Source organism: Chiroxiphia lanceolata, chromosome 7 (assembly GCF_009829145.1).
Source record: "Chiroxiphia lanceolata isolate bChiLan1 chromosome 7, bChiLan1.pri, whole genome shotgun sequence".
NCBI classification, from domain to species: Eukaryota; Metazoa; Chordata; class Aves; order Passeriformes; family Pipridae; genus Chiroxiphia; species Chiroxiphia lanceolata.
The window spans coordinates 10,873,895-10,889,971 of record NC_045643.1 but is presented as its reverse complement, the minus strand read 5'-3'; the positions used below and the strand labels follow the sequence as shown (position 1 = coordinate 10,889,971).

General features: G+C 41.1%; 1 protein-coding gene across 1 annotated transcript in view; it reads right to left on the bottom strand.

Annotated features, from left to right (window-relative positions):
* Positions 1 to 16,077, bottom strand: part of PLCL1 (phospholipase C like 1 (inactive)) — a 195,687-nt gene that overhangs the window by 39,412 nt on the left and 140,198 nt on the right. Inside the window, exons 2-3 of the mRNA XM_032693451.1 lie at positions 2,683 to 5,154; positions 325 to 528 (exon numbers count right to left, since the gene is read on the bottom strand). Coding sequence (XP_032549342.1) covers positions 325 to 528; positions 2,683 to 5,154 — 2,676 coding nt within the window. The remainder of the gene's footprint in view (positions 1 to 324; positions 529 to 2,682; positions 5,155 to 16,077) is intronic.

Below are 16,077 nucleotides of genomic sequence, written 5' to 3'. Positions count from 1 at the left end.
CCAAGGGCAGTGCACGAATCTTGCCGCTTCTCAAGGACAAGGACTAACAATCACCAGTACAAGCTGAATTGCCCTAGTTTTGTAAACAAAGTCCTCTTCAAGTGCCAACCTGTGCTAGCCACAACCGTGTTTAAAAAAGGAAACAGCAACAAAAAGCCCAGTGTGGCATTGTAGTGATTGAAGGACAACTTCTTCACGGCCCGAGTCACGTGAAGGGCCTTGGTCATTTAACTGAAACATCTGGGTACGTGAAAGCCAGCGAGCGTAGCCTGCCGCACCCACAGCAGTGGGGAAACACAGAGGGAGCAGTGGGGGAGCACCTACCAGGTCATACGCTGCCAGGACCTTTTTCTGCACATCGGGCACGGTCCCCAGAGGCTCCAGGTAAGGAAAGGTGTCCTTCATGCAGAGGGTGACGGAGGGCGAGCTGTCGCTGCTCACGAGCCGGGAGGACAGGGTGAGGATGCACTGCTTCAGGCTCGCGATGGGCGGCAGCCCGCACAGCTCCTTCACAGACACCATGGCATTCTGAGGGAAGGAAAAGAAACACTTCAGCACATGTTCTGCTTGCCACTCAGTCCCCCCTGCCCACCACTGCCTTGTCAGCCCTTGTCATTTCTCCTCTCTGATGCAGGGCAGGGCTATCCCGCTGTCTGCTGTCCCTGGGGCCCCCATGGATGCCATCCCACACAGGAATTCCCTGCTAGCCCCATTCTCTGTCCCCATGAGTACTGCCAGCTCCATCTTTTCCCCAGACCCAGGCATCCCAACTGCCAGCTCTTCAGCTACTTTGCATTGCAAATCGAGTCCTAACAGGGACAAGCTCTGGTCCCGAGCACATTAAACCTTCAGCCTAAAATGCTATTTCTCTTCCCCACTGCTTAGACCCCAATTGCTTTTGATGCTGTAATCACTTATTCTCCCATCATTATCATCCTCCAAGCAAGAACAAGTCTGACAGACCTTGTATTTCCCGTGGGAAAGGCAAGAAGGAAAAACCACTTGGTTTTCAGCCTTGCATTACCACATCATAAAGAAACACAAACACTCTTTCCCCTTCATAGGTCACATTTAAGAAAATCGATATTGAATATACAGGTCAAACCAAACCAACGTGCCAGGATTTATTTATTTATCAAGTCAGAGGATGTACAGCTGACATGCACCCACCCTTCCTGAGTCATATAAGGAGTGACCAAGACGCGCAAAACCCAAGTAAAAATACTATAACAACCCATACCTTGCAAATGTTCCTCCCACATCTTGTGGAAAAAGACCCATCAGACAATGCTTTTCTCATTGATCAAATACATTAGCTTGCAGTTAAATATAAAACTGTGTCTTAACACAGCACTCTCCAGAACATGATTTTTTATTGTAGTTTTGCTTGGTAGGCACATTAATGCTGTTTCTGAGTCAGAGTTTTTTCATATATAAATGAACTATATAAAGTTCACATATAGTGCCTGACCCAGACAGAAGGTGGAGTCAGCAGTTCAAACTAGTCACTTTCAAGGCCTGAAAGAAAGAAAAGCCTGGGAAGTTTCCCATTCTTAAAAATATGCTGAGACTATTCCTTTGAGAATGATTTAAAACTTATGTCATTTTGTAAACTTTTCCAGCTGTCAACATTTCATTTGCTTTAGACTCCATCCAGAAAAGTGGGGTCAATGAAGTGCTATGCATTTTTCTCCAGTTTTCAAGAAAGAAAAAATGAATTGTTTCTGTATCTTTACCAAGGAGATAGTTACAGTTGATTTCAGCTATTTAATAAGGAGAAGTCATTGTTTAATGCTACTTAGTTCTGTTTCTAGGCAGTGCCTGAAGCTCTGAATTGAGCTGCCCCTTAATTAACCCACAGAGTCGCTCCCACCATGGAAGAGAGCACTGGGCAGACTGGTTCTCGTTTGGCCTCGCTGCCACTTCACCTCCTGCCAGCCATGAAGGTCTCACCCGAGCAGTTGTGACAGCACTGGGCACCTGGGCCCTGATGCTGCCAGCCACAGCAGGCTCTGCTACATGGAGCAGCATGGGTGGGTAGACAGAGCCAGGAGACCCTCTGAGCCAAGACATGGCACCGGTGTCTGTGCCGGCACTCAGCCAGCCAAGACAACACAGCTATTTAGCAGGGAGGAAATTGCAATTTGAGTGGCATTCAGTGCCTATGTCAAACATCTGCAGCCCTTGGGCAAACAGTGGCAACGCACACTCGGGAAAACATGCTGCTCTTTGCACAGTGGGTTTCTGTGGTGTAGACAAGACCTTAGTGACACCATCCACTGACTGTTTCTTATACTCACCCAAAGAAAACTAAGAGCACAACCCTCACACAGCTAGCAAAACAAAAGCTTGCTGACGTTTTCTAGAACCAACAAGGAAATGAAGTACTTGAGACTTGAGGTGGGGGCACACAAATGTTCAGCTTTTTCAGAAAAAAAACAACCAGTAAAGGATATGTTTGGAGAGCACATACTGATTTTTAAAATGTTTCTGCCTAATCCTACATTTGCTTATTAATTAACACCTGTAACTATCAGCCTTCCAATGTCCATTTAAAGGCTGACAACAGCTGTGGGTCTGAAGCTTCACCAGCTTCAGCAAGCTTGTCCTACAAGCAGCTCACCCCATGATCTTCACTTCCACATTCAGGACACCCCAGCACACACAATGGAAGCGTCATACCTGCATATTTTCTCTCATGTCAGTAGCCTCTCGCAGTGGATGCACTGCCAGCTTAAAGATGTCATCAATAGTCTTGAGACCAGTGTTCCTCAGCATGGTGTACTCCCTTGCTTTCTTCCCTATCCTCACCGAGAGGCTGCGCTTCTGTGCCTTCCCACCTCCACTGCGGTTGGTTATAGCAATGTGAACAAAGAGGGTAACGTGCTCCATGATATCACCAACAAAAGACCGCAGTGGTATGTGCCTGTATCCAGGCTGTAAGCACTCCAGAGGGATGGTATACTGTCCTATGAACTCATCCCCAATGTAGTCATCATCCAAAACAACAAAGCGGATCATGGCCAGTTCCGGCAGATTGATCTGGAACTCAAAGCTTTCATCAAAAATGGGGTTATCACTGTTTTGTTGAACAGTTTTAGTTCTTTGTTCGGTGCAGTCTGCAGGAATCCCATGTATTTCTATGCAAACATAGGGGTCTATAACATCCCCTTTTGCACATGCACCCTTGGGCTTTGGAAAATTCTGACCACTGATTATTTTGACATGTAGGACCTGAGGAGAGACCCCTGGCACAACACCCTTGGTATTTGCACTGAAGTAAGACACTTCATCACGCATCACTGAAGGCCTGAGAACGTACCCACATCCCCCATTCTGTAGGAACCAACCAGTGTGTAGGTCCATCATGGGCCCCGGGGTCTGATAGTTCATTGCCACTATCTGGCAACCACAATTCCAAAAATCTTGAGGATTTAAGTTACTGGAGTCTATCCTCATAGCACTCGGGTACACCCTGGACAGAAACTTTTTGTTGTAGTTGACAAAATCTTCAGGGTATTCATTTGCAATCCGACTGGCTTCTGCCTCACTGAAGGAGCACATTTCCCAATAATTTTGAAATTTCATGGATGTCTCAAAGTCTTTGTATTGGACAGATTTGCATAGGGACACCAAATCAGACAATTCCCTGCAGAGCCAGATCAGCTTTGGTTCCCTTGAGAAGTCCTCTGACAGTCTTCGGGATATTTCAGCCTCTTCGTCTTCATCCGTGACTTCTCCTTCTAATATATCCTGGTCACGGGGCAGTTTCTTCCCCTTCACGATGATCTTCATTTTCAGTTTCTCAGGCGATGGGAGGTAGACTTCTGAGGATAAAGGTGCCTCTGTGTACAGTTTGTTTCCAAAGATTCTTTTCATGTGTTGTACCACTACCTTCTGCTGTTGCACAGAGCAATGGTTCCCCAAGCAGAGAATAAGTGGGTATTCTGAAGCAAAGAAGGCCAATTTGTTTATTACCTCAATAACATTTCGAAAGGCAAGCGGAGATGTCATGTTGTTGCGGTTACAAATAATGGGTTCATTATCTGGGCCGTCACAGACGTCTAGTTCAATACTCCGACAACTCATCTTTAAAGCCCTGACATAACCATTGATATCAGCTGGCCCTCTGAGCTGGTCTTCTATTAGATATGTATTGTGGGATGCATTGATGTAGTAATGTGACAAAGGCTGTGTCATGTCTTGGACAATTTTTTTGTGCTCTGGGTCAAAAATATCACATTCTGGGGACAACAAGTACTGAGTAAATCCATCAATTGCAAGAAAACCTTTCAATCGCCCTTCTTCAGAAAGCTCATACCTACGTATAATATCTAGACACATTTCTTCTGTTATGTGGGTCACTCCTTGCTCAGCCTCTAAAAACAGCATGAGGTCATTGGCATCCAGGTACTCTTTGTTTTTGGATATCTGCACAAGTAAAAAATACACTTCAGGTCTTGTGCAAAGTTCACTGAATGCTTCACAAAACTCCTCTCTCGTTACTCGTGTTGTTAGTTTCTCTTTGCTCTTCTGAATTTCCTTAAATTTTAATCTAATCTTTGACTCTTTTAAGGTGGGGTTAAGCTTCTTTATTAGCTCTACAGACGTATCTTCTAACATTATGCCATTGCCATCAACATCTGCTGCATCAAATACAGTTTTTAGCCAGGCAAACCGTGGGGTATCATGGCTGCTTTCCATCAAGTCCAGGGGTTGTTTGCTACGAGAAACCAAGTACCTTAATCCTGATACCCAAATATTGGCCACATCAGCTGAATTGGCAACCAAGTCAAGGGACTCATAGTTCTCACCATGAATCACCGACAGCGCACAGTCCTCAGAAATCTGATCTGCAAGTCCATTATTCCTGAACGTTTCTGTGTTCTTCCCTAGTCTGATTTCTTTTATAGCAGAAATATCAAGCTTGGCTTTGTCAAGATCCTTCTTGGAAGGCTCCCAACGAAGAGCCTGCAGGTCAGGATCCAGAGTAAAAAAACGGTTATAAATCCGGGAATTTGGACGAACTTTCTTCAGTTCACACCCAGCCTGCATAAAGCTGATACAGTCGCTGGCACTGCTTATTTTCTTCTCTGATGGCATGCTGCTGAAGGACACTGTTTTCTTTCTTCCACATTTTTGGTTTGAAGGATCCTGTAGAACAATTATATATTAAAAAAAAATTAGTTTTTCTTCAGTCATTCCATGACTGCATAAATAATAGAAAAGACACATTTATGTAAAGATAATTAATGTTCTTCTGAACCTCAAAACACAACATATTATCCCTTCCCACAATTCAGTTCCCTGAATTTATGCTGAGCTATAAAATATTCTGAGCTGTAGAGCAACTTGATTGACTGCAGCATTAGAGATAGCAAGTTTTCATGAGTGATATTTGTAGCTATTAAACTGCCTTCCAGATCTCAGCAACTTGCTACAGCTGTGAGGAGGCAGTATCCAGTTGTGTCATCTACATTTTCAGAGCAGAACTACATGAAAACATGGGTTTGATGGGAAGCTCCAGCACCTGGTTAAGGTCTGCATAACCAAAATTTGGAGGATCCCACTGGAATCAAGAGATATCACAAATAAAGGAGGAACTCTGGGATAAAAAGGCATGAACAAAGAGTCTCGGACTATGTGGAGAAGAACTTGTCTCTGAAGCACTGTTGGGAGCCTGGGATGAGTCAGCATGCCAGTGGGACACATGTGACTGTCCTACCTCTATTTTTCTCTTCTCAGCAACCTTGGACACCTGAAGCAACACTAAAATGAATCAAAATGACAGTCATGGGTCAGACCCCTGAGATACCCATTCAGGAGAGTCTGGGTCTTCTTGCCAGTATACTTGAGTGTTCTTTGGCAAAGGGAGTTCTCACCAGGCTGAGAAGCCCATCTCTGCTGCATGCTTAATTGCATGGCTCATGTGGGAGCCCCACATACAGGTCTGCTCAGCTAAAAGTACTTTACACTCTCATCCCCCCCGTTTGTTTTGAACCACAAAGCATTGTAGGAAAATGGACAACCAGACAAGAAACATATTCTAACTCCTCTTGAGAAAATACTCAGCCAGAGACGTGTGACTGTCTTTTAAGTATCAACTAACTACTTGCTGCTAGATGTAAACCCAGCTGCCTGCAATTTTAGTGCAGCAACTAAATTTAAATCTTTCTCCACATATGATCAATTCAAAACATTTCTCAATAATTATAAATTGTAAATAATTCTTTTTTTCTCTGTGTGATTTCCATCTCCTCTACTCCATTAGTATATAAACTATACAACAGCTACCAAAAATATTTTTAAAACAACATTCAAGGCTGTAATTAATCAGGAAAGACTTGTTAAAATTGCTTTTCCTCCTATTTCCCTAAACAGCAGCAATACTTCCCCACTTCTCTGCCTTCTGCTGTTGAAGGGACTTCAGCTGCCTGGATTTTGAGTAGAAAGGGAGTCCCAAGGCAAAGAAGTGCTGATGCTGGGTATAGGCACACAGCCCTGCTGCCTCAGGCCCAGCCATGAGATGTGCACCAGGGACCAGCTTCCTAACAACCCCTGGGGAGCTGTTTTGAGACACCAAAACCCCTAATTGCCAAACCCTCTGCAGACTGGACTACCCTTCCCTTCTCCAGGAGCTGGTTTTCCTCAGCTCCAATTTATGTGCTGTGTCACTCGACCTTCCCCAAGTTTTATACTCCTCTGCAAACTCAAAATAAACCCCTGCTCCAGTAGTGCCTTCCATCCACCCGTCTCTGTCCTCTGCTGCTCTGTGCTGTCTGTGCCAAGCAGGACCCTGTGTAGCTCTCCAAGCCACCAAGGACATCAGTCTTGATGTTCACAAGACCATCTCCACTCTTTGCATGTTTGTATAGATACTTTTAGCAAATCAATCAGTATGAATGTTTCTACAAAGCTGATACTGCCATACACTCACTTCATTCAATAATATCCAGTATATTTCCAAGCCCCCCAGCCCCACCTCCTCAAACTGGACTTAGAGGTATGTGATCTGCTGGGAATAAAATAAAAACCTCTGAAGTTCTTACGCTAAAAATTTTTCATTAAACTAATACAGAGACTTCGAGGGACAAGAAAAATTATTTAGTACTTATTACGAGAATGAGTCAAAAAAAGAACAAAGTCAACAAAGTGAGTGCCTCAGGTCAGCTACTTTTTTAATTACAGTTTTCTGCTAAAATATTCTGTTTATGCATTAACATACTGTGTTTTAATACATAGTTTTGGCCATGAAAATCCTCAGGTAATAGATGCTAATGAATACAAACGAATGTAGCCGACAGGTTCTAGAAGAGCTTCTTTTTTATTTCTTCATGATTACAGGAACAATATTTAGATTTAAGATTGATGATTAATTTGGATTATTTTTCTCATATGGGGAGATGTATTAACGGCCTTGGAATCTGCAGTGCCTCATTCCTTGACAGAGGTTCCTCAGGGCCAGACTTAAAAATCTCATCAGAGCAGCCTGATTTAGCTACAGGTCTGATATTTTGTCTTAACTAGGGATGTGTGAATTGTTACATAACTATTTTTTTTTTGCAGAAAATAAAAGCCATTTATTTTTAGTTCCAAGATACCTATGCCTTTTGATCAAAATAAGTCAGAGAATTAATCAGCTATTAAGGTGGGAAAAAAACTAATTGGCCTCATAGAAAAACGACAAAAGTTGCCTTTAAACATTCAGTCTTAACCTCTCAGGGATTTTGGAGAGAATTAGATTATCCTCTGTGTCCTCTTTCCCTGCCTTTATTTTTGATGGATACTTCTGGTTTTGTACTTAGTGGTATGTAAGGAACATCAGAATTGTACAGCAGCAGTTCTTCATCTCAGAGTAGGACTCCCCTATATCTCTCAATCAAATTAACAGACTTCAAGCCTAATCTACAGATTAATTGCCTAAAATTAACAAGATTTAGGTATTATTGACACTGATGGGATTATTTTAACCAATGCTAATAATCTCCTCTATCTACTGTATAATATACACAAACCCCGCAAAACTGGAACTGCTACCTGAGCTTATTACTGCATCAGCTATTCCCCTCTTGGTCTCTACAGACTAGGAGCCCCTGGAGAGATGCTCAGTCTTTCAAACTGAGAGCTGTTAATTTAGATATAATGTGACAGTTTTCATTCACAATTATCAAGAAATCAATTATTCCAGTCTTGCAAGAAACTCAAAAGTTGTTTCTGTAAGCTCAAGTGCTGGCTGTCTTCTCAGCCTGACAACCCAGGTACTTGCCTTTGTTCTACCATATTGACAACGCCTGAACAAGCATCTCCAGATCCTGACACCATGTTTTAGCCAGACCACACGCTTCCACATCCAAGGGATCACCCTGGGGAGCAGAGGAGTGTTTTCTTCAAGAAGTGCCCCCCCCAACACTGAGTCCCACTTCCATCAGTGGAGAAGATGATCTAGATACCCTGTGTCTCCCCACTGATCTTATGCTGAGCTTGGTTCAGCTGAGACTCCAGACTTAGGTTTCTAATTTTAGTGTAGCTATTGTTTTCCTTAAGTCTCTACCTTAATCCAGTTTCAACACAATGCTCTTCTAGGACAAGACATTCAGCTAAGAATACTGTGCTGCAGTGTCTCCAGTGGCTAAACGTGCTGCTCTGCTTTACCTTTCACTGGATACTAAGAACAGGAACAAGTACAGCAACCTGGCAAATTAAAAGCTGCCATCATCTGAATAAATAGGAAATCTGCTTTCTTGTGCTACCCGCCAAAAACATTTACACTGCAAATTACCAAAAAAACCCTCTCCTCAGAGTTCACCCACCAAAAAGCACTCGTTCCCCTTCATTAACCAAAGCAATCAGAAAGCACAATGAAATGTACCCCTGAATCTTGGAGGTGAAAAGTCCATCAAAATTGATTTTACCACACAGTAACTGACTTAGGACTGCCCTTTACCCTCAGTCACTTTTACTGACGGAACTGGATTTATTGTCGCAGTGAAAGATGGAAAGTTTGCCAAAAAAAAGAAATTTACATCAGTGTGAAAACAAGGAACTAACTTGTAGATTTTCCACCACAAGACCTTTTGTACCAGAGATAACCTAGCTCTACATAAAACACTGTTACTGGAAACAAACACAACAAGTTTGCTTACAGTGTGCATGTACAAAAAAAAAACAACCCACTTATGAGCGAAACCTTGTGTTTCCAAGGCAAGACACTTCTTTCAAAGTGACTCAAACTATGGTTTCCTTCATTCTCTGGTCATCCCCCGTAAGGTGATCAAACAGGATGACTCCATCTCCTTCCTGCTCCTGAGCCTACATAATGTCCATTATGTAAAGTACCTAAGGACCTCACCACAAGACCACATCAACATGCTCTCGTATTTCAGAATATACACAGCTGCTCTGAAATCAGTTAATACCAAGGAGACGTATCTCTGTGCTGGCCTGATTGCATCCTAACATTTTCTAAATGTTTCTAAAGGAGGGATTCAGAGCTCCAGTCTAAGCATGCTCCCAAAATAGGAGAAGCTCTCCTGTTGAACACATCATCCTCGTCAGAGGGACTGGATGTGTAAACAGTGGGATCAGTAAGCCATCAGCAGTTGTGGGAAAACTCCACCCCATCCACCCTGACCTTTGACTGCTCAAACTTCTGCTGTTTAAATCAAAGAGCTAACAGAAATAAATAAGTGGGATTAAAAAAATATGAATAAACATGCTCTCCACCTCATCCCAGCCTCTTTGTCAAAACTATAGGACATAAATTGCTGATCTGAAGTTAGGAAACAGGGTAGTAATAAGAGTTGGATAGAAACCCTGCACACAAAGGTCAAGTTCATGAATTATAAATTATTATTTGTCTGAAATCAAGATACCTGAAAGACATCTAAAGTATTGATGATGTTCCAGGATTCTACTAAGGAGGATAAGAAAGGCAAAAGTTATCACCTACCTAAAGACACCAAAAACCCCTAAAGAGCCACAGGGCTTCTGTGAAAGGATATGAAATTTAGCAATGATGCTGAGAGATAAACTTGTTAAGTGTGATTAAGAGCCACTTCCCCAAAAAACAATTCACATTGTCACCAGTGAAATCACCGTTGCTAAAATGGAAGCTTTATTCTAATCTCTGACATTTCCCATGAACCTAGCACTAAGAAATCAATAACAGACAGCTTAGTCTGTTGTTAGGTTGTGATAAACAGTGCATCCTAAAAGCTATCTGCTCTGGAAACTCCAGATGATCCAGTTAATTGGACAACTGATCACCCGATTATTTTTTTTTCCTAAGAGAAACTAATTAGCTCCACAGGATTATTTTTTTTTTAATGCTTCCAGATATTTCAGTTAAACACAGAATCACAAGTCCCTGAAAATCTTATAGCTTTACAGTACTTGTGGTGGGAAAATGTACCTTTAAACAGTAAATAAAGAAGTCAGTGAGTCACTAATGGCACTCAAAGCACTGTATAGCAGGTTGACAAAGGACAGTGTAATTTTTCTAAAACGAAGTAAGCCAGAACAGGGAATATTTATATAAATCATTCAAGAGAATACAGGAAGTCAAAGCTTGTGCCAAGGCTGCAACTGGATCTCATACATGTGTGAGGCTTAATCTGTTTGATCAGAGATGTAACTGAAAGCTTGAACCCACAGTACCAATATGTGATACTACAGGTAGCAATAATCACTGGAAACCAGTATTCATTGTTGGCACACTGAGCTTTCTTCTGTAAATCTCAGCCATGGTCTGGCCATCCTCAGAGAGTATCCCAGGACTGCCCATTTTGCAGATTTTATCGATTTTCCTCTCAGCCTCTGCTATCGCAACAAATTAATGAGCTAAACTCCCTCTAATCTTTCTTGGCAAGGCCTGTAAGATCTAAATATTGCATATCCACTGTGACAAATCACAGGACAAACTCAAAACACATCCAGGCTGAGAACTCATGGCACAAAGCAGCTACCTCTGCACAGGGGCTGAACAATCAAACCACTTAATCCCTGGTGCAACAGCCACAGGGATGCTGCCAGTCACATTTGGGCCAACCACACAGCTCAACAGATTGCAAGAGCAGATGTTAATGCTGTGGGATCAACCTCAGTAGCCTCTTCAAGGAAAAATTCCTACTAATTCAGGCATTTGTGCACATGTGGAATAAAGATTGGATCCAAAATTTAACACACACACACTCCTAAAAGCTGAGGTACACACATAATGGAATAAACAGAAAATTTCAGGCAGACCAAAAATACAACATGGACAGATACATGAGAAACAGCTTCAGAACACAGTGTCCAACAATTTCCCAAATACCAATATAGTCAGGCCAGCATGTCTATGAATCCAGCTGGTTGTCACCACCCAGCAGTTTAACTCGAGCACAAGCTCCACGCAGATGCCGGAGCACCATCGTCATTCATGGGAGAGCAGTGACTCCCACACGGGGGAAAGAGAAGTGTCAAGGGGAACAGTCACATCTGCATTTACAGGGGGCTTTCCTCAACTCCCCAGGACTACCCAGATGCCAGGTATGAGTAGTGCACTGTCACCAAGGCCTACAATAATAACTTTACAGTAAGCTTCTCATCAAGTCACACTGCAAAATGGGTACTGTGAGGGCAAGAAAACTGAGTCAAGACAATCACCTCACTATTCTGGGATGCTGAATAGGCCCCGCTGGAGAAGTTCAACAAGAGGCAAAACTATAATGGCTTGTCTCCTTTCTTGTTTTGCTCCATTACTAAAAATCACTTTCAAGTACTGCAGTGTAAGGCTGGAGAGAAATAGAGAGAAATTCTGGAGCAGATCTTTAAGAAAAACATCTGAACCAAAATTATTTGATGTTCAAGGAATGCTTTGCTATGTATTTGCTTTTTTTCCTTTTTTTTTTTAATTATTAGCATTACTGAATTTATTCAATTTTACCTTGAAGAAAATTTACCTTTGCAGTTTAAATGAAAAATTAGAGCAAAAGGGACAAAAAGCAGCACATAAAGACTCCATCTGAAAATGCTTTTTGGAAATTAAAACCACACAAAGCAAGAAGGGTTTATTTTCTGGTGTGCTACGACACTGAAGTTACTACTTCTCCCTCTTTTTTATAATTGAGGCCATGAAGCCAAAGTCAAGAAGCTTCCAAGAGCAAAAGGACATGAATGCCTGTAATGAGGCTACCACTTCACAGCTCCTTCCGCCATCGTTACTGTAGTTTCATTCAACTGGTTTCCACAAGGATTGTCCTTAAATATAGGTGTCAATACCTATCCCCTTATGTATAAAGCAATATTTACAGCCAGAAATAAATTCCTTCATGACACTTCAATACACAAGCACAATGTCTCCACATACCCTTTGGAAGACCCCACTTGATGCAGAAGATTTTTTCATGGATACTCTTCATTCTCTCTGTAGGAAAAAACTCCTTCACGTATGACAGCCCAAGTGCCAGATCTACTTCCAGCTGGAAGGAGGCTTTTAGTTTGTAAGGGGTTGACACAGCCCACTGGATGTAATATCTCCAACCACTGCCACTCCCAAACGCTCTATCATTTCCAAGTACTTGGGTTGCTAACAGGCTCTAATGCTTATGAGTCTGCAAGGGCACCTTGGACGTGAATTCAATTTATCCCCTTGCTCTAAGGGAATATAAAGCTGAGAAAGACAGAAAGACACTTTCTGTCTTCAAGCAGAAGTAGCAGCAGCAAGCCCTGGGACAAGGAGATCTTGGCTGCAGCATTCCCAGAAAAGCTCCACTGTACAACCCCTCATTCCTCTACAGAATTTCCTTTGATTGCATCTGAGGCAAAAATTAAGAGAAAAAAAGAATTCCAGTAGTAACTCAGGAGGAAAAGCCAAATGAGTTTAGAAAGACCTGGCTAAGGAAAAACATGTCCCACTGGTACTTCCCTTCGTTACACCTCTAAATGCTGGATTGGCAGCATATCTGTGAGTCAGTATTTTTCACTCTCAAAATAATGGAAAAGCTGAAACCAGATTTGATCAAGAATAAAAAAAATTATTAGTATTAACTATTTCCACCATTACAGAAAACACAGCTTGTCAGACTAACCTGATACCTCTGCATTTACGATATTAAAAGTCTGGTTGATACACATAATAAAGTCACTGTAATATACTTAGACTCTGTAATATATTATGGTTTCTGCAATGCATTTGATTTGGTACTGAATGACATTTTGATTAAGAAGATATAACAATAAAAATAAACTCAGAAGACATTAAATGGATCAAACACAAGATAAATGATAACTCTCAAATGCAGCAGTAAATGTGAAACACTTATCATGTAGATATGTGTCAAATGGGATTCTGTGGGGACCCATTCTTAGCCCAGTGCTATTCAGTATTTTAGACTAACCTTGAAGAAAACATAAAATCAATATACATGGAACCTGGAGATGACACAAAGCCAAGTTTGAACAGTGATGAATAACAAAGAATACGAGACAATGATAAAAAGTGAAAAGACTGCTTGACAAGCAATATATAAAAAAATAAGTATGTTCCAATAAGGAACAGAATATGAGGTCACACATCTAAAAACACAAGGGGCAGGCCCTATTTACAGGACTCTGATGCAGGAGACAAAAACTTGAAGAGAAAAAGCCAACTCCATCATCACAGATGATCAGCATAGAAAATAACAAAAAGATCACATACAAAATAGTATACTGGGTTGTACAGACATAGTACCTACTCAGGATAGAAAGGTTCTTATATCTTCATATTTGTCCATCATGTGATGCTCTCAGTTTAGAAATTATCTTGAAAACTGGAAGGCTCAGAAGAGGCACAAGAATCAGGAAGATTTTAGAAAACATATTCAAGTAAGAGATTACAGATTCTTTTAGTTTAATACACACATTGTCTGTATTAATAAAAATGAATTATTAAATTAAGAATAACAGAAATGTGCATTAATATAAGGAATAACTAAAAAAAGACATTTCTCATGCCCTAATAAAGGCATATCTGGGCACTTTTACTCAGAATGCAATGGTTTCAATTGAGTAGTTTAATTAAATAGTGAATCAATGTATTTTAAAAAGTCCTTCAAATTACATCTCCTTATGGATCTCCTAGAGACTCAAAATGTAGAACTGACGTCACAGATTTTAGATCGCAGAATATTCTGAGTTGGAAGGGACCCACAAGGATCATCAAGTCCAAATGAATTATTAAGATGGTTATATAAAGATCAGTACTGTCAGGTGATACATCCTTTCAATACCTGGAAATCGACACATTCAAAATAAAGCTAAGACTTAAAAAAAAAAAAAAAGAAAAAGAAAAAAAAAAAGAAAAGCAAAACCAGCAATGGTCACAATGTCCCAAGGATGGCAGGAGAGTCTTCAGCACTAAAAAGACATTCACCAGCACCTGATTCCTTCAAAAGAATGTCCCATGAGATCAAGTGTGGTTTCATTTGCGACTCATACAATGGAGAGCAGGCCAGGTTTCAGTGGTATCTTTTGGCCTCATTATTTAGGTGTTGGCTCAAAAATTCACTGCTGTATTTTTCAAAAGAAAGCCCTTGAATGTGACTGTACCTTCTGGTCTGGTATCATGGCACTGGAGATTACCAGGCACTGGGGGTCCAAAATAAGATGACCAATTTAATTTCATTCTGAATCTTGCAACAATCCTCCAGGAATAAAATGTGTAATCCAATAAGCCACACAAGCCTCAATAGGCTAATCACATTATTTTAAGCCCTTTTTAATCAACTTAAATTATTTCTTCATTAATCCCATTTATGCCGATTCAGATCAACCCCAATCCTTAAATTTAGCAATGAAGTTAAAAAAAAAAAAAATCAATAAAATAAGGTAATGAAACTGATTTAATGGGAATTTTTTTAAAATTCCAATTGTTATTCATAATTGAATTATTAAATAGGTTGAGATAAAATACATAAAGCCAAATATAAAGTTTTACCTGCCTATAATGCACTTGAGGGTGAAATTTTGCCTCTAGCATGCTATGAGAAAAGGCCCCATCTTTCTCTGAGGGAGAAAAGCAACTTTCAGCATACCCAACAAATGCATCAGCTCCTCTGAGAAAACTGTTTATCAACTCAGGAAAGCGCCCTTGAGGTGTAGGAGTTTGTACAGCTGGTGTGCAGGCTCTCCATGGGGGTACAGGCACCACCTCCACAGGAACCCACCAGACAGATCCTTGTGGCAGCCCCGGTGCTCCCCAGCTCACCCGGCGTGGGTGGATGTGTGATCCACCTCCCTGCACACATGGCATGCCTGCCCCATTTGTGCTTTACTAGCCCTTATCACCAAGCTTCATCACAAAACAAGGGTTAGGGAAGACTTGCTGATCGCTCCTCTCTACAAAGTGTACATAGGGGCACTGAGATGTGCCTGTACATACACACAGATTCAAAAGCTCCTGAAGTATTTTACTCCCACCTACAGTTTTTTAGCAACCATGAGCACAATGCATACCAGCTCCCTTACAAGCAAAACACAGATTTCCCCATTAATATCAAGGAAAAAAGTATTCAAGAGACAGCTGTGGTAGCCTCATTAAATCATATCATGTGACTCTCCTATGTAGGTGTATTCCAAATTTTTACCAATACAGATGCTGAATGTTTGCATTACTCACCAAAATACGGAGTAAATTATGCAGGTTACAAGCACTTTGAAAAGATGCAAACTGCGGCATCATAAACACATGATTTATTTAAAGAATGACTGATTTGCTATGGTGATGTGCTAAAATTTTTAATCACGTTTCTTCAAAAGTATCCACCTTCAAGGGCACAGCTCTCCTACTTCCCAGAGCCCAAGTCCTAGGGAGAGAAAAATCATTTACTTGTTTTGGTTTGGATTTTTTTCAAGAAATAAAGGAATGCAACTATAATACAGTTTTATTCTGTTCATATATATATTTGCTAAATAAGTAGAAATCCTTTTCCTTAGAAGTAAATTAGCTGCATGCCTGAATATTACAATCTCTCTGCATTTTTACCAACCTGGTGTAATTGCTTCCATCCAGTTATATTTAAACATTATGAATTAGTGGCTACAGGGATATTAAAA